The 23,656-nt window shown below is 49.6% G+C and overlaps 3 protein-coding genes across 3 annotated transcripts; 2 read left to right on the plus strand and 1 right to left on the minus strand.

Annotated features, from left to right (window-relative positions):
- The first annotated feature begins 3,245 nt into the window (after nt 1-3,245).
- ARF5 (ARF GTPase 5) lies at nt 3,246-6,228 on the plus strand. Its single transcript, XM_090287464.1, has 6 exons — nt 3,246-3,404; nt 3,934-4,014; nt 4,355-4,464; nt 4,938-5,009; nt 5,509-5,634; nt 5,739-6,228. Exons 1-6 carry the CDS (start codon nt 3,338-3,340, stop codon nt 5,823-5,825), a joined length of 543 nt encoding a protein of 180 aa, XP_090143590.1. The 5' UTR covers nt 3,246-3,337; the 3' UTR covers nt 5,826-6,228.
- A 1,550-nt stretch (nt 6,229-7,778) lies between these two features.
- On the plus strand, nt 7,779-13,546 carry FSCN3 (fascin actin-bundling protein 3). Its single transcript, XM_090286786.1, has 6 exons — nt 7,779-7,913; nt 8,958-9,654; nt 9,945-10,063; nt 11,891-12,050; nt 12,848-13,018; nt 13,341-13,546. Exons 1-6 carry the CDS (start codon nt 7,779-7,781, stop codon nt 13,544-13,546), a joined length of 1,488 nt encoding a protein of 495 aa, XP_090142912.1.
- A 4,831-nt stretch (nt 13,547-18,377) lies between these two features.
- Nucleotides 18,378-22,687, minus strand: PAX4 (paired box 4). Its single transcript, XM_090286787.1, has 10 exons — nt 22,632-22,687; nt 22,130-22,260; nt 21,727-21,942; nt 21,357-21,432; nt 20,730-20,855; nt 20,442-20,524; nt 20,012-20,081; nt 19,431-19,486; nt 19,030-19,157; nt 18,378-18,720 (listed from the first exon to the last, which is right to left on the minus strand). The coding sequence occupies exons 1-10, from the start codon at nt 22,642-22,644 to the stop codon at nt 18,489-18,491; spliced, it is 1,131 nt and encodes a 376-aa protein (XP_090142913.1). The 5' UTR covers nt 22,645-22,687; the 3' UTR covers nt 18,378-18,488.
- Between the last annotated feature and the right edge of the window lie 969 nt (nt 22,688-23,656).

Consider the following 23,656-nt stretch of genomic DNA (forward strand, 5'->3'; position numbering starts at 1 on the left):
GCTTCCGGGTCCTCTGGAAGTGACGACAACACGACGCCACGGGCTCCGCCCCCAGCGGGCGCGCAGGGGACCCGGCTACTTTAGCCCGTGAGTGGGAGGTCACCTGTTGAAAATCTAGCGCGGCTGGTAGTCGACCACTCTCCAGAATAGCAGAGCAAGCACAAGTTGAGGACACTCGAGTGATGGTTTCGTGAGGGTCCCTGAGTTCGCTCTCAGGCACGATCAGCAAGGGCCAGGGCGACGTCGCACCGAGTCCTTACCAAGCATTCGAGAGGGACGTGTCCCCACTATCAGTACCTTTGTCCCTAAAGAGCAACAATTAAGACTCTCATGTAGACCACGAAAATGGCGACCCTTTATAGGACAATGTGTGGCACCAGTCGTCGTCGGCAGCCGTCCGTCTCGAGAGACGATGGTGTAGCTTCTTAAGAGTCTATCTGCACCGCCGAGAATGGCTGTGCAGTCCGACTCGGGAGTGACACGGTATCTGTCTCCTCCCGTGTTGAATCGACATCTTGCGATGACGCTGGAGTGTCCTCTCCAGTGAAGCTGAAGCTACAGAGCCTGGGCAGGGTGACATGGAGGGTCTGCTGTTGCCCATGCAGCAGACCCCCCCTCTCTTCGCAGCTGAAGGATCCAAGGGAAAGACGGAGTCAATACAGCTTGGCTTCAGGTGCGCCGCAGGAGTTGCCAGTGTTGACTACGTCAAACTGCCTTAGGGACTCCGGCTCCGGATTTTCTGTCGGGGTTTACTCCCTTAGCCTTTCCCCTGAAGAGGTATGCCGCAAGGCAGCGGAGGTTTTTTGGAGTCAGAGTTTTCCTTCTCTGATGTACCCTGACTGGAAGATCGAACCAGCGACACTTAGCTCGCAGGCCGACGCTCAATCCACTGAGCCAAACCAGCCAGGGTTAGCACCAGTAGGTGTATTATAATTATTAGCACCCTTTCCAAGTCTGCTGACTTGATTCATCAAATGTTTGTAGAGGTCACCCTATAGCCAATATGCCTGTTCCAAGTGCGACTATATTCCAGGAGCTTCACAAGAGTTTTGCTATGTAATCTTTACAATTATTCTGCTCAGTGGGTATTATTAGCACTGTTTTACAGATATGGAAATATAAGGCGCAGGGAGTTTAAGTAACATACCCAAGGCCACACAGTATGTTTAGGAAGTCTATGTAAATCAGTCCCACTCTCAATATACCAAATGCTGTGCCAGATGAACACCATGAAGAGACAAGGTCCTGCCCTCAAGGAGCTCACATCTCGTGCAAATACAAGTCCTGCCATCATACCAGTATGCATAAAGTATATTTAAAGTGAAATGGAAGTTTGGAGGTAGGCATACATTGGGGAGGCAGAGAAGGCTGTCAGGAAAAATATTTTGGGATTCGAAGGGTGAGGAGTGATTGCCCACCTAACTAGAGATAAGGGAAACAAGCATTCCAGGCAAAGGAAAAAGATCGCAAGGACTCCTGGGGGATCAGGGAGCCTGACTTACCTGGAAAGCATTGAGTCATCTCAAGGCAGTAGTTTAGGGTATCTGTGTGAAGGGGCCGGCATAGTAGGTGGGGGATCCAAATTAAGGCATTTAGATTTGATCCTGGGTGGTAAGAAAACACTAAATTTTAATCGCAAGAGTGGCATTATCAAGACTTGTATGACTGGGTGGCCATACCAAGGGGCAGGAGACCTGTGAAGAGGTTAATTCAATCATGGGAGGAGATGGTAGTAAAATAGAGCAGTGACAACAGGGATAAAAAGAAAGAGGTTTATAAAAGAGCTAAAGATGGAGAACTGACCTGACTTGTTCACCACTGGTTGTGTTATTATACTGGGACTCTTTTAAATGTACTCTTTGGTCTTGTAAAAGCCTTCTTAAAAATGCCAGTCTGTGACTAAAGAGTAAAGTCATGCCCTTCTACCTGGTACCCAAAGTCTGTTCTCTTCACGGGCTTTGCAGGTGGGGATGGGGCAGGCTCTGGAGGTCTCTTCAGACTCAGTTTCTTAGAGGCCCAGGTAACATCCAGCTAGCTGCATTATACAAAACATTCAGATACACTGTCTCATCATTTTAATCTTCACCATAACCTCATGAGATAGGGGAGATATTAGTCTCCATTTGTAGTTTAAAATGATAGGCTGTGAAGATTGTTGAGGGCAAGCCCTCAAAAAAAAAAAAAAAGGTGGAACTGAGATATGAACTGGGACCTGGAACAGTGGTACATGTGGGGATTCAATATTTGTAGAGTAAGTGAATGAGGTTCTCTGATTCCCAGCTCACCTCACCATATCCAGTGCATAAGCAGTTGCTCCTATAAGGTTACTGGGATCCAGAAATAGCAAACTGGCTGCCCTTACTCCACTAAGCAACCTATCAGTAGCTACCTTGCTACTTCCCCTCAGATACTGAGTGGGGAAATTACTGATGAATCTTTTCGCGTCTAAGGAGGCAAGATCCTCACCACCTACTGGATAGATGTGCATTAATAATCCAGGCTTTTAGGTCTGTGCCAGAGTGAGGAAGGAGCTTCAGAAAGGCTGCGTGGGTCCAGATGGAAAGGCATTCTGCCTCTAGGCCCATCGAGGCGAAGGCCGAGTTCTTTAGTACGCGGTAGGGTCTACGACCGCGCTACCCAGAGCTGGGACTCTTCCACTGGTCCTGCTGTTTCGGGATCTATTAAGGTCTTCTAGGGAACCGTGAAAGCCAGCTAGCACTCGGGTATCTTCTTCTTGCGACTCTACTGTCCCTGAATCACCTACTACGCTCAAATCCCCTCACTGGGAGCTGAGGGGGCAAAAGGGAGGACTAAGACACCTGCACGGAGCTTCCGCATCCCTCAGAGGGTGGTGCACACAGTCGATGCTGCTAGTTATCAAGAGTTCAAACCGGAGTCCAGAGTGGGCTGGACACAACGAACAGAAGCCCTGAGGCCGCCCACTGATAACGGGGATGGGAGCCACTGTGGAGAGTGAAAAGCTTTCCTCGGCCCCGCTCGAGCGGCCGATTCAGCAGCCACAGATGTGACAGGCGCACTAGAAACAAGGAGAAATCTTGACCCTTCCCTCTTTAAAGCCGGCGCGCGGGACGCAGCCAGGTTGCAGACTCGCTCAGCTTCAGTTTTTCCAAGAGCCTGAGCCGCGGGGCGGGGCGGGGGCGGGGCTGGGGGCGGGCCCAGGGCAGGGGCGGGGCTGCGGTGACGTAGGGCGGGCCGGGACGCGCGGAGGCGGTGGCGGTACCTCCTCCTCCAGCTGCCGAGCCCCATCCCCCCGCGGCCGGTCGGTTCCAGCCTGCACCCCGTGTCCGCGCCAGTGCCCCCTCCCCCGGGCCCCGCCATGGGCCTCACCGTGTCCGCGCTGTTTTCGCGGATCTTCGGGAAGAAGCAGATGCGGATCCTCATGGGTGAGGCAGATCGAGCGCGCGGCCCGGACGGGAGCGCCGGCCCCCGCGCAGCCCTCCCGCCCCCGCGTCCCTCCTGCCCAGCTCACCCGATCTCTGACTCTGAGTCACCCACCTCCGAACCCTCGGGGCCACTGCTCTCTGTAAGGTTGTGGTCTGCAGCACCGCCCCCGGGGCCTGAGACCGGGAGCTGCGGGCCTGGGTGGGGTGACGTTCCCTCCGCCCTAGTCCGGCTGGTAAGAAGGGAGGATTCTGCCCTTGGAAACGACTTTTAAAAGGAGCGCGGCCCTCCTCCTGTGACCTGACACCCCCCCAGCCTTCTCACCGCCCCTCTTCGCCCGCTTTGGGGTCAGGAGTTGGCGCTAACCACCCAGACTACCCTCAAGGCCCGGAAGGTAGACAACAGAGCGCACCTGGAGGTGCTCGGGCTCTCCGCCCCAGTCACCGTCAGCTGTCCTGGCCTCTCCCCTTCCCCGGTCTCTAGGGGGCTCTCTCACTCCCATCTCTAGCTCTCTGCCCCTCTCCTTTGCAGTTGGCTTGGATGCAGCTGGCAAGACCACAATCCTGTACAAACTGAAGTTGGGGGAAATTGTCACCACCATTCCCACCATAGGTGAGTCTGGAGGCAAGATTGGGAGGAGCGGGAGCGCGGCGGCCGACCTCCTCGGGTCTGCTCCCCATTCTCCATCCAGTTGTGGGAGCTGACACCAGATACAGTCACTTGAGAAGTGGGTCACTGTATCTTGACGCGCTGGGTGGTGCCCAGGAGAGTTGCAGAGGGCTGGATGTGACCGAGCCCCGCCCCGTGTCTGGACTGCCAGTCCTCTGGGTTTCTGTTCCCTTGGGCTCTGATCACTCCCTTCTGGTTTTGTGTCCCTGCTGAAATCCATGTAGCTTCAGTGAGGTCCTTCCTTTCAGGACTTTTTTCTCATATTTTTCCCAATTATCTGCAGGCTTCAATGTGGAAACAGTGGAATACAAGAACATTTGTTTCACAGTCTGGGACGTGGGAGGCCAGGACAAGATTCGGCCTCTGTGGAGGCACTACTTCCAGAACACTCAGGTGGGGGCAGGGGCGTTTCCCCAACCCCAGGGGAGGTGGTGTTAGGGTTAGGAGGACCGAGGTGTTGGCCTAGGCTGGGCCCCCGGGCTAGGAAAAATCCTTACCCCCTTCAACCTCCTTTCTGTGAGCTAGCCTCTACTCATCCTTCGGAACTGGCCTTAGTCTCCCGAGACTCGGCCACCTTCTGTGTGTCCTGAGAAGCAAGGTTCTGGGTCCAGAGTCCAGGCTGCCTGATTGAGCTCTCACCACAGGTCTTGCCTTGTTCTCAGGCACAGGTTGTCGCTAGATTACTTGCCTAAGGGCAGAAGCTGTATCATTTGCAGAGTGTCTCCAGTTAATGCCAGGACGGTCTGCAGAGCCTTAGTGGAAGTTTGCTAGATGAGAAGGGTTTAGATACAGAGAGAAGGAGCCAGACTAGGGCATGCCCTAGGCGGGAGTGATTGTTCCTCCTTCCCTTCTGCCTCCCCACCCAGGGCCTCATCTTTGTGGTGGACAGTAATGACCGAGAGCGGGTCCAGGAATCTGCTGATGAACTCCAGAAGATGGTGAGCACCCAGGGCCCTGGGAACTGAGCTCTCGGTTTGGAGACTGAGATCTCCGTCCTGGTATGAAGGCCAGAAAGTGCCTCACAGGCCTTGAATGTGTGTTTCTCTTTGTGAAGATAGCCACAGAGAGACTCACCTATTTTGAACTTGGGTCAGGTAACAAGTTATAGGACTTGAATTTTCACGTCTTCACATCTGAGTCTGAGAAATTGGTGGGGAGAGGGGAATATGTGGTGGAGAGAAATTATCGTACATTCTTGTTTTTCCATTTTTGAAAATTTTGTCATTTTGATTAGGGCTTACTTGAATTAGAAAAAGGCCCTTTCTGGACTTAAGGCTGATTTATACTTATGTGTCTTGTGTTCCTCACTAGACTAGACAATATTATGTTTTTCCCACTAATCTAGAAGGTAGAAAGGGGATCTCCCCTACATGGCAGGTAAGAGGGAGCCTCGGGACTCCTTAGGATCCCGGATTCCATCCCCTCTGCCTCTCTCAGCTGCAGGAGGACGAGCTGCGGGATGCAGTGCTGCTGGTCTTTGCCAACAAGCAGGACATGCCCAACGCCATGCCCGTGAGCGAGCTGACCGACAAGCTGGGCCTGCAGCACTTGCGCAGTCGCACGGTGAGGGTCCTGCCTCTCCCAAGGCAGCCACAGACTGGGCAGGAAGTAAAGGCATCCCCCTTTTATTCCCTGCTACTAACCTCCTTCTTTCCTTCTCCTCACAGTGGTACGTCCAGGCCACCTGTGCCACTCAAGGTACAGGCCTGTACGATGGGCTAGACTGGCTGTCCCATGAGCTGTCGAAGCGCTAACCAACCGGGGGCCGGCCCCTGCTGCCCAGAAGCTCCCGCGTGCATCCCGGGGATGACCAGACTTCTGGACTCCTCAGGCAGTGCCCTGCCCTCCTGCCCCACCTCCCACTGACACAGGCCTCTGCCCCTGCCCCTCTGCCCGCATGTTCTCTCTCTCGTTGGAGTCTGGAGCCTTGCTCTCTGGGCATGGAGGGATCTGCTCTCCTGCCTGCTGGGACCTGTGGAAGGGGCTTCCAGGGCTGAGGCTCCTTCTTTTAGAGGAGAAGCAGGGACCTGCGTTTACTTTTGTTTTTTTCCCATTTTGGTTGTACCCTTGGGGCCAGGTGCAGAGGGAAGGTGAGGGTTCCGGGTGGTGCTATGAAATGGCACTGGATATTGAGTAATAAATTTGCTGTGGTTTGTACATGGTGTTGTCTGTAGCCTAGAAGTTGGGGCTGGGTTATTGGGTGCAAAGAAACTATATGGAGGAGGCTCAAAGCAGCTGAGGTCACAGGGCCAACCACCACTCTCCCCGAGTGCACACACATACATTGCTGCCTTCATCTAGCTCAACTTCTTTCTCCTAATTCTTGAGGATGGATCTATTTTAGGGGTTCCAGTGGAGGAAATCCTATTTCTTCTGAAATTCCAGGAGGCCTTTGCTGAGGGTAACAGATAGGATTTACCTTCATGCTTCTGTAAACCACATAACTCACATCCTATCCATCTCCTAGCTAGCTGTGGTTCTTAATGACTACTAGGCACATTAAAATTTGAGGGGGAAGGAATATTCATTAAAAATAAGGTTTTTAAAGTACACTTCAGAGAAAGTGATTCATCAGGACTGGACTGAGGGCCAAGAATATGCATCTTTAAAGTCAGCCAGCTGACTGTGGTATATTAGCCTTATTTTATAAAACATTGGTAGGACCCTGAGGATTACAGTTCCTCACTGTGCATCACAGGGACTTTTCTACCTAGAAGACACCCCCACCACCACCAGTGGGGAATTGGAACCAGGGCTGTGGACTGTTCTCCAAGTGTGGTTTGTTCTGCCCAGCAAAGCTTAACTAAAATCCACCATTGCCACCATTATTTCTTTTTGCCATTCTCACTTCACATCAGTTTCTCTAGGTTGCGGGCTGGTTTTCTCCATGAGCTGTGAATGAAGTGAGTTGCGGAGGTTAAGGGCGAAGAGATACTCTTTGGTGGCCTGGGTGGTATTCTCTGAGGCAGCACTGGCTATCTGCACAGCAGCAGTGCAGCTGGGAGTTAGGATGAGTACTTGGGACTTTCCCCTTTTAGGCCCTTCTCTTCACCCTGCTCCTGAGCCAGCCTTTCCTCATTACTCTGAGTCATTTGAAACTTGCTGGTTATCTATCTAGGGTGTCCTCCCCTTCCCTGAAAAGTATCTTCTGAGATATTTTGACTTCATCCTCCCAAGGGCTGTAGAAGTTAATAGATCTTTCTTAGATATTATGAACTCCAAAAACACTTGAGCCCCAAGGGAGCCAGGTAGAGCCCACTTCCTGAGAGGAAAGAGGTTGACTTCTATCCCATGATTAAAAAGAGAAACAGAAGTGAAAAAGAGAGGGACTTATCTGAAGTCAATGGTGGTCACTGGCACAAGATGAAATTCTGATTCCCAGTCTTAGCCCACCTGTCGAGGTGGTGGTATGGAGAGGCTAATGCCGGAGCCCTGCACCCACCTCTTGGGTGGTGGACTGATGCTGAGCCAGTGCCCTTTCCCCACTATGGTGGGATGAGAGGCAGCTGCCACAGTCACAATGCTCCCGGGTCACAGAGGTCCTGGGGCCTAGTCAGCCTCTGTATGGAAAGTTCCCTCTGGGAACATCTTCCGGTGGGTACTTTGGGCCTGATTCTGGGCCCTATGGCCTTTGGAACCTCACCACTGGGGGGAAGGCTGGGCTGGAGGGCATCATCGTCACCTGTGGTGCCGGCCCCACGGATGAGATGGAGTGGATGCAAAGGCGACCCAAGCCAGAGGACCTAAGGGTTGGGCTCATCAGTTGGGCAGGATCCTACCTCACTTATGAGCCCTATAAGAGTATGGTCACCGCTACTGCAAAGGGTTTGGGCCGGAGGCAGGTAACAGAGTAAACCTGTACTGAAACCATTTTTCCCAGTGACTAAGCTCTCATGTGGGGTGGGGAAGGGGCAGGAGGAGAGTGCATTCTCAACCTAATTGCTTTCCTGGCCTCTGCCATTGCTAGGCCAAGACCCTTCTACCCCAGGCTCTTGCCCACAGGTCTCCATTGCTCCATCTCTCCCTCTCTAAACCTAATCCAGGAGGCGAAGCCTCAGCCCTGACCTTGCTACCTTGTTTTGCTGTGGCTGTCCCCTTCCCTCCATTCCAGCACAGAGTGGTTGTGTCACCACAATGAAGAGAGGGGGTGAACCTAGGCTGGAAGGCCAAATTGTGGGCATCTGAAAGTTAAGCCAGTGGAGTTAGTGCAAAACCTGTCTTTCTATTCTGGTCATAGTTTGGGAATAGGGTACTCCAGAAACCCTAAGAGAGTGGGTTCTCATTTTAGAGCGGGATGTAGGCTCCTCTGGGGTAGAACTACAGAGTGAGGCACAAGTGAGGCCCTCTCCCTTATAATAGGGTTGATCGCAGCTAAAGCAAATAATTGCATCTCAACCTTCCATGCTAACCTCATCCCTGAGCCCGAGCCTGCCTGTAAGAGGTCTTGCTTTCCTCCTGCCCTGTTGGGGATTTGGGCAGGGACATGAAAGTGTTGTTGGCTGAGTGTGCTATCAGGGGCAACTGTGAGAAAGAGAGAAATAAGACTTAAACCAAAACATTTCTTTAAAAATTAGGTATTGAAGAAAGTGGTCAAGGAAGAGGGGGAGGTTTACCTTTTATTATCAGCTGGAGGAGGTGGGCATCAATAACTTCTTTGGGGGATACTGAGAAACCCTATGGCTCCAGTGCCCGAGGTGTCAAGGGATCTTTTGATTACCATTGAATGAGAAAGTGGAGAAGTCAATCGCAAGGAGGCCTGTGTGGAAGGAAAGTTGGTTGGTCTCAGTGAAGGTGCTGGGGTGATGCCAGAGGTGATAGTTTTAGGACTCCTTTCTCTAGTCACTTGACAGGACTGATTTCCCTCTTCTCCCTCCTGATGCATCCAGACCTGGGAAATCCTGGTCAGCAATGAGCATGACACTCAGGCTGTGGTACGACTAAGAAGCCTGCACGGCCTCTACCTCCTGTGTGAGGCAGATGGCAGTCTGTGCTACAACCGGCCAAGGACCAGCCACCATGGATGCTTCCTACTCCATTTCCACCGCAATGGCAAGTGGACCATCCAGTGTATAATCAGTGGTCGTTATCTAGAGTCTGATGGCCAGGACGTATTCTGCAACTCCCGGGTCCTCTCAGCTTATCACATGTGGACCCCCCGGCCAGCCCTGCATGTCCACGTGATCCTCTATAACCCCCTCCAGCACTGCTATGTCAGGGCCGACCCCAATGTGGGTCGTGTCTGGGTGGACGCACCAGTTCCCTACCTGGGGGAATGTGGATTCCTGTTGCATTTCCAAGATGGATGCTACCACCTGGAGACCTCTACACACTGCTTCTTGTCCCACTTAGACCGGCTGGTCTCTCAACCCTCAGCACAGACTGCTTTTCACATGCAAGTGCGGCCTGGAGGACTCGTGGCACTGAGTGACGGAGAAGGAGGCATGTTGTACGCACAAGGCCCACGCCTGCTCCTGGGCCTGGGCTCCAATCCCCACAGGGGTGAGGAGTGGTTCATCCTGCAGCGTTGTCCCACCTGGATCAGCCTCAGGTCAAGGACTCGGAAGTTCCTCTCTGTCATCTATGGCAAGTGCTGGGTCCAGCGCAGCCATGGAAGGAGGGAGGGGCTAGCTGCTGAAAAGAGGAAGATCTAGGAGTCCCAAGAGCATCGCTATGCCATGCAGAAGGGCAATAAATCAGGGGTATGGGCTTTAAAGGAAAGCGGCCTGGGTCATCTCTGGGCTACTTTGGTCCAACAGAAGGTGATGAAGGTCAAGGAGGGAAAGCAGAGGGAACCCTAGCCATAAAGCATTGAGGAGGGGCTGAGACTGAGGGTGAGACCAGATTCAGGCTTATTATATGGTCTTCCTCTGCAGATGTTGAGGTGTATGCTGCCTCTGAGCACTTAACTCCAATGTCATTGTTCCAATTTGAAAGTGACAATAAATGCCCTGCTTTGCAGCTTCGTTCAGCCAATGGTTGCTACCTAGCCCAGGTAAGACCTTGCCTTTCTGAGCAAAACAACCTTTAAGCCCTGAGTTCTCGCTCTATAGACACACTTCTCCTTCTTCACGGCAGATGATCATATGGTGAGGTGAACCACGGAGGCCCTTGTCAACAAACATTCATTTTCATCCAATGGGTCTATATGCATCCAATGGGGCCTCTATTTTCATAATCAACTTTATTGAGGCATAACTTACATACAATAAAATGCACCCATTTTAAGTGTGTAATTCAACACATTTTGACAAATGTATACACTTACGATCATTTAACAAGTTAGAGACCATTTCCACCACTACAGAAATTTCCTCTTGCCCCTTTCTAGTCAGTTCCCTCCAACCTTGCCCTTCCTACTACTGCTGATATGTATTCTGCCACTGTGGATTACATTTAGATTCCCCTACTCCAGAATTTCATATAAACTGAATCATACAGTATTATGGTATGTATGCTTCTTTCACTCAGCATAATGTATTTGAATTCATCTACAATGTTGCATGTATCAAGAGTTTATTCCTTCCTATTGTGGAGTAGCATTTCATAATACTATTCATAAACACAAACCTAATTTGTTTATTCATTCACTTGTTAATTACTTGAGTTGTTTCTAGTTTGGATTAGTATGAATAAAGTTACTGTAAACATTTATACATGAGTCTTTTGTGGGCTTATTTTTTCTTTAATTTTTAAAAATATTTTATTTATTTATTTTTAGAGAGAGGGGAAGGGAGGGAGAAAGAGAGGGAGCGAAACATCAATGTGTGGTTGCCTCTTGCACACCTCTAACCAGGGACCTGGCCCACAACCCAGGCATGTCCCCTGACTGGGAATTGAACCAATGACCCTTTGGTTCACAGGCCAGTGCTCAATCCACTGAGCCACACCAGCCAGGGCTATTTTTTCAATTATCCTGGGCAAATACCTAGGATTGCAACTCAACTACTGATAAATGTCCATTTAACTTTTTAAGAAGATGTCAAATAGATTTCTAAAGTGACTGTATGTATCATTTTACATTCTCACCATTCATGTATGTGAATTCAACACTTGGTATTGTCTTTTTAATTTTATCCACCCTAATGGGTATGTAATGACATTTTATTATAGTTTTAATTTGCATTTCCTTTATCACAGATAATGGATAAACATCTTTACATGTGCTTATTGAGCATTTGTATATTTACTCTGTGACATGTCTGTTCAAATTTTTTGGCCATTTGTTATTGGGTTGTTTGTCTTATTAAATTATAAAAGTTTTCTACGTGTTCTAAAGTCAAGTCCTTTGCTAAATATATGTATTGTAAATATTTTTTCCCAATCTGTAGATTGCCTTTTCATTTGTTTATTAGTGTCTTTTGAGTAGCAAGTTTTAAATTTAATAAAGTCTAATCCTCCATTTCATTGTTTTATTTTATTTTGTTTTGTTTTCTTGTCCCGAGAAATCATTGCCTACCCCAAAGTTGCAAAGAATTTCTCCTTTGTTCTTTTTGAGATGTTTTATAGTTTAGGTTTTACTTTTATGTCTATGATCCATTTTGAAATGATTTTGGAGTCTGGGCCAAGGTTTGTTTCTCTCCACATGGATATCAAGGTCCCTTTTCGATACTGGGCTCTGAGGTACAGCACAGACTGGGCAGGTAAGAGAGCTGAGGTCACAACAGTTTTCCAAAAAGTATCTGAAAGCATAAAGAATCCCCTGGGAGAATGAAAAAGGCTTGTGGGTGGGATGTAGGAAAGAGGGTCTGGGAATAAAAATTATGGAACAAAGCTATTTTCATTCTTTGCTTCCTTTTTCTGTTCCCAATACTATCTCCAGAGGCGCCATAAGACAGTGTTGGCTAATGGGCACCCGCTGGAGCCTGATACCTTTTTCCGGATGCACTGGAATCGTGGCAGGATCATCCTGCAGTCTCCCAACAGACGCTTCCTGGGCATCGCACCCAACAGCCTGCTGATGGCCAATGCCACCATTCCAGGTGAGTTAAGTAGCCTTCCTGCCAGTGTATTGCTAGTCAGACATGCTTTCAAGGGAGCTGGGATATGTTAGAACAAGCACTGGAACTGAGGTCAGAAGTCTTGGGTCTGTATACTTGCTGAGTCACTGAATTTTGGTCATCATTTGGCAAACTGTCTCTTTGAGCCTCAGTCCCCTTTTCTTCATTATAATGGAGGTGATGTCCAGTCTGCCTTCCTCACAGGATTATCATGAGGGTTAAATAGATTCACACATCTCAAAGGAAAGAAGAATAATTAAAATTTTTAAAGGCTTTCACAAACAGTTCACAAGCACCTAGCATATGACCTGGCACAGTCGTCGTCGGAATAGTCGGCAGCCGTCCGTCTCGAGAGACGATGGTGTAGCTTCTTAAGAGTCTATCTGCACCGCCGAGAATGGCTGTGCAGTCCGACTCGGGAGTGACACGGTATCTGTCTCCTCCCGTGTTGAATCGACATCTTGCGATGACGCTGGAGTGTCCTCTCCAGTGGAGCTGAAGCTACAGAGCCTGGGCAGGGTGATATGGAGGGTCTGCTGTTGCCCATGCAGCAGACCCCCCCTCTCTTCGCAGCTGAAGGATCCAAGGGAAAGACGGAGTCAATACAGCTTGGCTTCAGGTGCGCCGCACACAGTAATGTTAAAATATTAAAATATTTGTTCGCTAAATGTTAAAATATTGACAGTACCCTCCTGCGATCAGTGTCCCTCCTTCCTGCTTTCATCTGAGAAAGCATCCAGAGGCAGCCCACCCAGATAGCACCTTCTTATTTCTTTAAGGCCCAAATGAGGAATTTGGGATTCGATTGGCCAACCGCCCCTTCCTCGTATTGCGAGGTCGGTATGGGTATGTGGGCACCTCTCCAGAACATGACCTCATGCAGTGCAACATGGATCAGCCCAACTGCATTCACCTGCTGCCCTGCCGGCAGGGCATCTACCACTTCCAGGGTGAGTAGCTCCTCATCCTCATCCTCAGTTAACAGTCTAGCCCTCCCTGAGCCCCAGCCCAGACATCAGGGCCTGCCATTTAGGGCTTGTTCACCATAAAAGGAAAAACAGAGTTTCTGTTTGTTTTTACACTTCAAGGCCCCCAGAGTGGGCTGGTGGAACAGAAACAGCCCTCCTGCTTTTCCACATAGGACTCTGCCAATGCAGGCAGGGTAGGGCAGCCAAGGAGCGTGGCATGTCTCCTGGGAGCCCTCTCGGAGGCTACACTACTGGAGGACTGCCCTCCCAAATGGCCCACCGACCTGAGCTCTTCCTTCCCCAGCACAGGGTGGATCCTTCTGGTCAATAACATCCTTTGGCACCTTTCGTCCTTGGGGAAAGTTTGCCCTCAACTTCTGTATCGAGCTTCAGGGGAGCAACTTGCTCACAGTGCTGGCACCCAATGGCTTCTACATGCGATCCGACCGAAGTGGCACCCTGTTGGCAGACAGCGAGGACATTACCAAAGAGTGTATTTGGGAATTTTAGGTAAGGTGCAGTGGGTAAGGACCTGGCATGAGGGAGCAGGAGCTGAGGGGCAAGAGAAGTGAGAGAGGGGTGTGGCATGTGAGAATAAGACTAAAACACACCACGGGCTGATTTCTGTCCCACAAGTTGATCAACTCCAGATATATACAGTGGCACCTCGGTACTCGTCATAATTTGTTCCAGAGCTTGTGAGTGCTGAAACCACTGAGTACCAAACAACGAAACATTTTCTCTTGTGGGATTGCATCATGACTCGCACAAGTTCTAGCAAGTGCAGTGAGTCCCAAGCAAGCACCCGGTGCTGAAACATTTTTCTCTCATCAAAATGTGAGGAGTACAGTGTTCGACAAGTTCTGAAGCCGACGAGGACTGAGGTACGACTGTATTCCAAATCTGTACCTTTCCCCACAGGGCTTCCAAGCCTATATGCGCTGGAGAGAGGAAGAGAAATCAGATCTCGGTTCTCACTCCTATGCCACACATAATAGTGCTCGCAGGCAAGCCTGCAGGGGGCAGCATGAGGTGTGCCTGTGTATCTGTGTCTCTTTATTAAGATGCCGAGTTTTGCACTTGCTGTCCTCACTTCTGGATCTCTGGGGTGCTGATGGCTCCTAGATATTTGTCTGCTACCTTGACCCTTCTTCTAAACTCTAACCTCATCTCTTTCTACCTTTCTGATTGACAACTGACTTGACTTCATCCTACTGTCCCTTCAAAATCAGCATCCTCATTATCCCCTCCGAAGATCACTATTTCTGCCCTCCCTGTGGCCATCTATGACATTGCCATCCTCCCAAGCTCCAGACCTCGGCACCATCTCCCCATCCTCCCGTTTGTTCCCTTCGCCAACCCCCACTTAACAACCCCTCCCTAGTGCTTGCTCCTTCTTAGTTGCCATTACTACCGGTGGTTCCAGGCTTTGCACCCAAAGCCTGCACTGCAACAAGGACTTCCCAGCAGCACTTGCAGCTGCCAGATCCATCCCCACCTACTCTGTTCTCCACACCAGGTTCTCTGTTCTAAAATGCTGCCTCCATGCCATCATTCCTTGTTCTCAGCTCTTCAGGGCAGGCACCTCACCGCTCTTAGGCCTTTCCCTTCACTATCCACCTCTCTTGCTTGGCTTGGAAAGTGAGGAAGATGTTATACTGTAGAAAGAGTTTTGGTTTTGATATCATACCGACCTGGAACCAAGAACTACTAAGACTTGGTCTTTGGGGAAAGTGCTTTAACACTTCTAGGCCTTGGTTTTCTTATCTGTAAAACGGGAATAATATCTACCTCGTAGGGTGGTGTGAAGGTTAAATGACAATATGTACCTAGGTGTAGACCCCTCAATATGTGTTCACGCCTTCCTCCATTTTCCACCAGTTTTCTAAACAAACCTTTTACTATGGCCAAATTGGGAAAAAGAAAATGAAATTCCACTGAACTTGTTTTCTGACCTGTCCCATGAAGGGCTTTGATTGAGCTAAATTTCTCAGGCTCCTTCCAGGCCTGACATTCTAGTACATAATGTATTGTAGTGGTTAAGAGCTCACTTCCAGACTCAGAACTGGGTCATAATTAGATTTTATCAGTTAAACCTCTTTGACCTTGGACAAATGAACCATTTAAAGTCTGTTTCTCCTAGGTGAAAAAGGAATATAGTATTTATATCCTAGGATAGTTGTGTTACATGAGATAATGATTGTAAATGCTTAGTAAACGGCCTGGAACCTAGTACACTCTCATGTAGTAAATGTTACCTGTTGACTGCGGTCTCCCTAAGAACTCTGATGGTATTTCTGCACCATTAGTTTGATTAAAAAAATAATTTCTACTGCCTTTTTCTATAAATTAACTTCACTGGTCCATATGATTCCCTCATCAAGAAAGAAACGAATCACTTTATTCTCTCTCTTCTCACAACATCTTACAGGTTTTTTCTTAAAAGCCAGAGATCACCAAATGACTGACTGAAAGTTTCTATTTCCTCTTTCCTCCCCAGGTCAACAAGATTCCACCTACGGAAATCCAATTTCTCCAGGAGAAACTGCTACACTAAACAGAACAGGAACCCCAGAGTCAAGATCCATGAGAAGAGTATCTGTTACACAACTTTTCCTACCCAGTTTAGCAAAACATCTGTTTCAAGCAACAATACATCACAAAAGGCCATCCCCAACACGTTGGTGTGCATTTTACTCAGTATAGAATTGGGGTCTGGAGGGGGGGTGAGGTTGAGACTGAGGCCCCAGGCCACTCCAAGTTCTAGCCAGAAGAGGGAAGACCAAATGGTAACTAGAGGATCAGTGGAAGATCCATCCCCATCCCCACCAAAACCACCAGACTTTTCCCAGTGACGCCATGAGGAGCCTTGCCCTGAAAGACTTAGAATCCAGATATGACTATATGTCCTTCGGTCTAGAAAGAATGAAGGATTTTAAATCCTATGGGTACAGAATACTGGTAATAATACCTTGTGCCTGTATAGCCTACTCCCTCACCACCACCACTCCATCACCTCCGAATTTTTCCAGTCATCCCACCTTATTACCTTTGGTCCAGTCATTTGGACACAACACGTACTTTGCCCATCACTGCCCACCATTTACAGGGAGCCCAAGGTTTCATGACGGAGACCTCTAGCTCAATTCTTTAATTAGAGTAGACCCTAGTGTCCCCTCCTCTTTCCATCAAAACATAGCTTCCAAAGTGACTGTCATTCTTCCACTGTCTTCATAACTTTGATGTTTATCTGCTTGCCATCTGCCCTATTAATCTTTTTATTGACATAGACTCTTAAGTACATTTATTTGGAAAGGAATATTTTAATCACTATCATAAAATGGAAGACCAGAATCACTTGCCATAAGCAGAAAGTGACCATAAAAATAAATACAATGAAAACAAAGTGATGTTATCAATCTTAGTTAGATTTTTCCCTTCCCTGCCCAAGGCTCAGAACCTGAGGCTCCCTTTCCCTCTGTAAAAAAAAAAAAAAAAAATGATTAACAACTGTTACAGAGGTATTTAAAACTAGGAGCAAAATGAAGGCTTTCTCTTTGATGCAATCAGAATCAAAAGGGAGTTGAAAAGAGAATTATTTTCTCATTTTGGACTCAATATTATTTAAAGCAGCATCCATACGCCTCCTAAGATGTTCTCAGATACCAGCAGTGCTGCCTGACCCCGCGCTTTGGGAAAACTGCACTGTGCCGTGAGTGCCTGGTTTTTAGTCCATCTCAGGAACAGCTGAAACTGGAACATGAGAGGTACTGTGTTTGGATAGAGGAAAATGACCTCAGGGCTTTTGTAAGTATGTTTCTCCTTATGAGGTATAAAAGAATTTTGTAAAAAAAAAAAAAGAAAAATTATCCAATAAAGGAAGGTTGAAAACACTAGAGGCCAGGGTACCTCCTTTCCGAGAGAATATCAAGAACAGGCCACAGATAAGGTGTGGAACACAGTCTTCAGAGAAATAGGAACTTGGAGGTCATTTAGCGCAGAATCTCTCAGCATTTCATAAATATGTACCCACACTCAGATGGGCAGGCTCGCATGTGCACAGAGACACATACACACATACTTTCTCTCTTATGCCCTGTCCCCCACGAGTGGCCATCCATTCCCCACTTGAATGTGCTCAGCCATGGGGTCTCAGCTGACAGCTTCTCCCACTGCTGTGGGTTCTGTCACTGAAGTGAATGGCTTATTCTCAGACAGTGCTATGCAGATGTCAGCCCACAAAGCCTCGCCCATTTCCCCAGGCAGCCTGAAGGCAGGGCAGGGGCAGGATATGCTCTGTTACCCTTGGAATTTCATTCTAGAGCCCTGCTGCCCCTTAGAACTTCCTGTGCTGATGGAAATGTTCGCTGTCCAATACAATAACCTCAGGCCACATGTGACTGTTGGGTATTGGCTATATGGCGGGTGTGAGTGAGGAGCTGAATTATTCACTGCACTTAATTTTAATTACATTTTAATGGCCACATGTGCCTGGTGGCTACTTATTGAACAGCACAGTGGACCTCTTGAAGGTCCACTTCTAGGCCACTGCCTGGAGTAAACAATGATGTCTCCACTCCACCACCCTTTCACATCTTCATTCCATCTCTGCCCTTCAAAAGGGGAAGAATTTGGAAGGATGAGCCCATCCCCACTCCAAATACCCCTGTCTTCACTCTCATTTCCCCTACTCCTCTTTTTCCTTCCATCCCAAGGCTTCTCAGGAGACACCTAGAAACTTCTCTGCAGGGAACAAAATTGAGCAGATTGGGAACTTACTACCAAGAAGTAGCATGCGAGCATGCCCCCAGGAGCATGTATAAAGGGACAAGCGGAATATGAAAATGGCATTCCCATTGTTCGTTGCTATGCAAAATAAAAGAATTAAGGTCTTTTTTTTTAGATTAAGGAATTACTGAAAATTTTCTCAGATGTGGTAATGGTGGTGTGGTTATATAAGGAAAATTTCTTATTTTGGGAGATGCACTTGTATTTTTTTGGAGGACTTAGGAGTGATGTGCTATGATGTGCTATCAGTGTATGTGTGTGTGCGAATGTGTGGGTACATGAGCACTCAGATACCAAGATAGATAGATACATACATACATACATACATACATATGTAGATGGATAGAGCTAGATACATACATATATACATGTATGCATACATAGTTACATAAACATATAAATACATTAGCTATGATACATACATACATTCATAGATAGGGCAAACTGTTTATAATTGTCAAATATAAATATGGCAGTATGAGTGCTCATGGGAAAAACATAAAGGACAACAGGAACTACCGCTCAATTGAAAAATGCTTTTATTACTGCCAAGTGGAGGCCTTTTAAGGCACGGTGAGAAAAGGCTTCTCCAGCCCCTCAAAACAGGTAACACGATGGAAGGGCAGCAGGGTAGGACCAGGCAAGGTCCACAGAGGAGGAAGAGCTACAGGAAGGAGGAAGGAGCAATGATGTGCTTGGGCAGGCCGGCATTAGACCCTCCCCACCGAATCTTCTTTCCATTCTGACCCTCCTCCTTCATCACAGGCCTTGTAATAGTGAGGCTCCAAGCCAGTGCAAGGGCTGAGGGACACCAGGACTGTCGGCGGGGGCAGTGGGAGGAAGGGCAAGGATGGCAGAGCGGTACTGAATCCAGGGGGCTCGGCTGTGGAGGGCAGGTAGCCTGCAGGGACAAAGAGAGGGGGAGCTTGGGTTTGTTGCTGCCACTGATGGGGAGAGGCACAGACATTGGTTCTCTACCATGGGTAGAAGCACTCAAACCCCAATACCACCCCCTTTTCCTGCCACAGCTGTCAGTGGTACTATAGACTCAGGGGATACTAGCCTCCTGAGCCTTGTGAGCCATGCAAGGAAGGAGGAAAGCTGTATCGAGTTTCCTTTGACAACCTTGACCAGAGACCCACATGCTCCTGTGGAGTCAGCCAGCCCTCCCCACGCCCTGCAGGAGTGAGGTTTGGGAAGGATTCTTACCCCAGCAGGGCAGGGTGTCACTCAGGCACCTGTCTGGTGCTGTCCCCCAGCACAGCTGATAACAGGAGAGACCCATGGATTCTGGGACAGGCAGGGGCGCTGTGGTCACACTGCAAGGAGACTGCTAGAAGAAAGCAAGAGAACACCCTCAGCTGCCTGTGATGCCTTCTGTTTAGCAGGACTGGGACCCCAGGGCTGCCCGCACCCCAGACCATATACTACACAACTCCAGAGGGTGCCATTCACATCGTAGACCATGAGGATGACACTTTCTGGAAGTGTGCTCTGTGGGGACGTGGGTGAGTCATGAAATTTAGCTCAGCCCTTCACTGGGAATGGGAGCGGTGATGAGCCTTCGGTCTTCCAACTTCATAAACTCTCCTCCTACCCTGGATACCTGTGCTGCGACGATCCCTGGGGAAGCGCTCGGTCCAGTCAGACCCTGAGAAGTACCTACAAGGTGAGGGTGGATCCAATCAGAGGGAGGAGTAGTGAGAAGCAGGAAGTTTCTGGAAAAGGCAGCAACATCTGGCAGGGGTGAGAGAAGATGGATGCTACAACCTTAAACTGGCAGAGCCTTAGGAGACTAGGGAAGGATTCAGTCCCAGGGATGGTCAACTGAAGACAGTGCAGCCCTGAAGAACAGAGACCGTATGTACCCAGGATTTGACACGGCCTCGCACATGGGAGGTGCCAAGTAAATGTTAAGTGAGTGGATGGTGGAAGGAAGGAAGGAAGGGCCCTGGCCAGGTTGCTCACTGATTGGAGCATTGTCCCAATACACCAAGGTTGTGGGCTCTATTTCCAGTGAGGGCACATATATGAAGCGACCAATGACAAATATATGTCTGTCTCTCTGTCTCTCTCTCTCTCTCCCTCAGATAAAAAAGAAATTTAAAGGAAGAAAGGAAAGAAGGAAGGGTAGGTGGGTGTGTGGACGGATGGATGGATGGATGCATGCATGCACACAGAAATTACCTGGAAGCTGCGTTTCCCACTTGAGCTTCTCTTGTCGGCGCCACTTGGCTCTTCGGTTGGAAAACCAGACCTGAGGAAGGGCAGAAACAAAGTAAGCTGTCTATTTTCCCCACTACTTGGCACCTGCTGCTCTCAGCCCCTGTTCCTGGCCTGGACTCAGAGCACAGCTCCTTTCTGAGACCTGACGTCTTCCCTTTCTGCTCTGGCCTTTGCTCTCTGGCCCCTTTCTCAACTCAAAAGGCTTGGAGTGGGGAGGAGAGGAAAGCAATCAGCAGAAAGGGAACAAGGAGGGTCTTGTCTCTGATTTCTGCTCCAAACAAATTTGTTTCCACCTTCTTGCCCCCTTCTCCACTTCGCCAGAACCCAAAGCCTTCCCAGTACAGACTCTGTCCTTGTGCCTTGTGCACATTACGTGGCAGTGCTCACTCACCCTCACCGTGTCTTCGGGCAAAGAGGTAGAAGCAGCCAGCTTTCCACGGGCCACTGAATCAGGGTACTGCCCACGCTGGAACTCTGCAGAGATCATGGTTCATAGCAAGGGTCTGGGTCTTCCCCTCAGGCCCCACTCCCCACTTGCTACAACCCTCAACTACCCTCATACCTAAGATAAGACCACCACAGCCTCCACATCTCAACTTGTGCCCACAGGCCTCAGGGCCACTGCCCCCTATGTCACACTGAGCAGCCCCTGACCCACCATCCACTCAGGTACTGGCACCTTTCTCCAGCGCCTCAGCTTGACCAGGGGAGAAGATAGTCCGATTTCGATGGCCAGTCCCTGGATGGCGACCCCGAGGAGCCTCAGAGCCACTATGGGGAGTGTGAGGAACTGGAGCCAAAACAGCTGAAAAGGGAGATAATGGCTTGTGGTGGTCCGTGATGGTGATTCTTCCAGTCAGATGGGGTCTCTGAGGCCTTGGAGCTATGGACAGGGGACAGCATGAGTATTAGAGCAGAGCTGTGCTGGGGGGATGGGCTGCATCCACAGTTACTTGGAGGCCACTGCAGAGGCACTTGGCAGGAGGCATGCTCTGTACCACAGTAGGGTGCATGCTTAGTGTTTTGGGGAAAACAGCAGCAAAGTTAGTCCAGGTTTGCATGATTCCACAGGTCATGGCTTAGAAGGCCCAGTCCTGCCTCTTCCTCAGCAGATCCTGTGAACCTAGGGGCTAAGGGACCTGGGTTCTGTTCTAGGACATGCCAATCACTAACTAGTGACCTAGGAGAAGTCATTTCCTTTCTCTGAGACACAACTTTCTTCAGCCAGGAGAGAATAAGACTGTAAAGAATTGTAAAGTGCCCAGGTTTGGCTCTGATCATCCCTAGGGGCAACTCAAATACCTACCTGGTGATCTGAGCTGTGCCCGGGGAAGTCTCTTGTCCTCCTGTAGCATCCGCAGGACTCGGTTGATGGACGAGACCTGTGGGTGTCAGGGTACTGAGTGAGGAGATGGTACACAGTCCCAGGGTTGTATCTTAAGGCTATTTCCCCGGTATTCTCTCTCTCCTGTCCCTGCCCACACGGTTCCTAAAGGCAGCCTTTTCTCTCTCCCCATGCTTTCTTCTTCACACCTGTCTTACCACCCCCACTTTTCAGAAGAGAGCTCAGGAGCCCTGCCCCCCAGCCTGGGATGACCCCATTGCCTATTAAGAAGGGATCTTCTTTCCAGACAACCTGTTTGTCAACCCCAGTGTGGCGAGAGAAATGTACTTACACTGGGAGTCTTGTCCTGGGTGCAAAACCCTTCAGCACAGAGCTGGCGTTGGATCTCCCAGGCAAAGAGAGCTGGGCACTCACCCTTCAGCTGGGCAATTCGAGCCACCACAGCGGGTGTGACCAGACGGGGCTTGCTTCCCCCAATCCCTTTGGGCTCCAAGACACCTGTGCGGTAGTAACGCCCTAGGATCTTGCTCACACAGCCATTAGATACCTGGGTCAGGTGAGAAGCAGGGACAGGTAAGGCATAATGGGCGGAGGGTGAGTGTGCCTGGGACAGAAGGCAGCTACAAGGCAACCTGAGAAACACTCAGAGTCTGTAAGAGCCCCAGACTTGCCTTAAGAGAGGCCCCCTTTTCCTGCTTCTTGTCCCCATCCCTGGATGAAAATCCCAGCACTACCTTAAGGCTCCGTGAGATGTCACAGGGCCGCATTCCGCTGACTGCCATCTGCACAATCTGCTGACGGGTGTCCAGGGGCAGCGGCCGGCCATTCACAAAGAGCCCCCCAAGCTGATTCACACCGCTGACCCCTGAATATGAGAAGGAAGCATCCCCACGCCATGTCTCCCCTCTCCCCACCCCACCTGTGGCATGAGGGACCCTCCAGCCTCGCTGCCCACCATAGAAAAAGTCCTCTCCTCGGGGGGCTGCCTCCCTTCTGCTCATAGGGTCCCCCAAACACGCCACCTTCTTTGGGAGCTAGCTCACAGGTGAGCATTTGCTCTGTGACTATGTGCACTGACCCTTGTGATTTCAGGGAAGTGATGGAGCAGGGAGGGAGTGGCTGAACAAAGCTTCGCCAGAGCACTGGCCAAGGGCAGGTGAAACCCTGTGGATGGGAGCAGAGCCCTGAGATACTCCCTCCCTCCTCTGTTCCTCCCACGTCTCCCAAGCATTTTACCATCCTGCGGCATGATCCCGGCCGGCCTCTTCACAGAAGGGCAGGAACTGGGAACACTGGTGAGGGGAGTCCCTCTTGGAATGGTCTTCCTTGGTCTTGGGGCTGGGCCTGCAATAATCAATAATCGGGGAGATTTGGATGAAGACTCCTGCTTAATACAGTCTTGAGACATAGTCTATTGTGACAGAGGGTCAGGTCTCTAAAATTTGCCAGTAGGTTAGCTAAGAAAATTCAAATTTTCTTTATTTAAACCCTTCTATGATGACGTGAAACATCACAGGACCAGCAGAGAACTGAATCATTCTAGATGTCCTGATAAGGGCCTGTGAGGGTGGGAGGCTCTCATTTCTCACATGTCCATTACAAGAGGCCAGGGGGTGGGAAGGGATGATGCCTCCAATTGTTCAGGCTTTCCTCTTTCCAAACATACAAATCATGTCCTCAACAGCCTTCTCAGCCCTGGGTGATGCCCTTGGGCCAGGGCTTCTGCCTCCTAAGCTCAGACTCAGTAGAGTCAAAAACCGAACTCAGGATATTCTGCCCAGTCAGGAGAGGGCATCAGTGACCAAAGATCCCAGCTGCCAATGGTCTGAGGCTAGAGACCAGGTTTAAGGCTCTACCTTCACTTTCAGGCAGCTCCTGAGGTTAGGGTCCCCAAATCACCAGCCAGGAAGCTTCCTTCAAAGCACTTTAGAGAAGGGTCTTGCTCCTGTTTTTTATACTCTCCAGGAAGCTCTGGGGAAACAGGAGGCTCAGATCTTCCCCCAGGCATTGAGGTTCTGATCTCACGTGTTGGAAATAGAGATACACAGCCTGAGTCCTGGCTTCTTCTGGAAGACACACCTCTTGGCAGTTTCTAGCTTACTGAGATTGTTGGTTCCTGTTAAATCTGGGGACTTCTAGGTCTCATAGAAAAGCTTAACTCTCAGAGACCAACTCAACTAACATGTATCGAAGACATGCAGAAAGGAGGCAGTGAGAAGCAGGAGAGAGCTTTTTGCTGACCGACATAGGAGCCATTGTGA

Source organism: Furipterus horrens, unplaced genomic scaffold (genome assembly GCF_987537825.1).
Source record: "Furipterus horrens unplaced genomic scaffold, mFurHor1.1.pri manual_scaffold_9, whole genome shotgun sequence".
NCBI lineage: Eukaryota > Metazoa > Chordata > Mammalia > Chiroptera > Furipteridae > Furipterus > Furipterus horrens.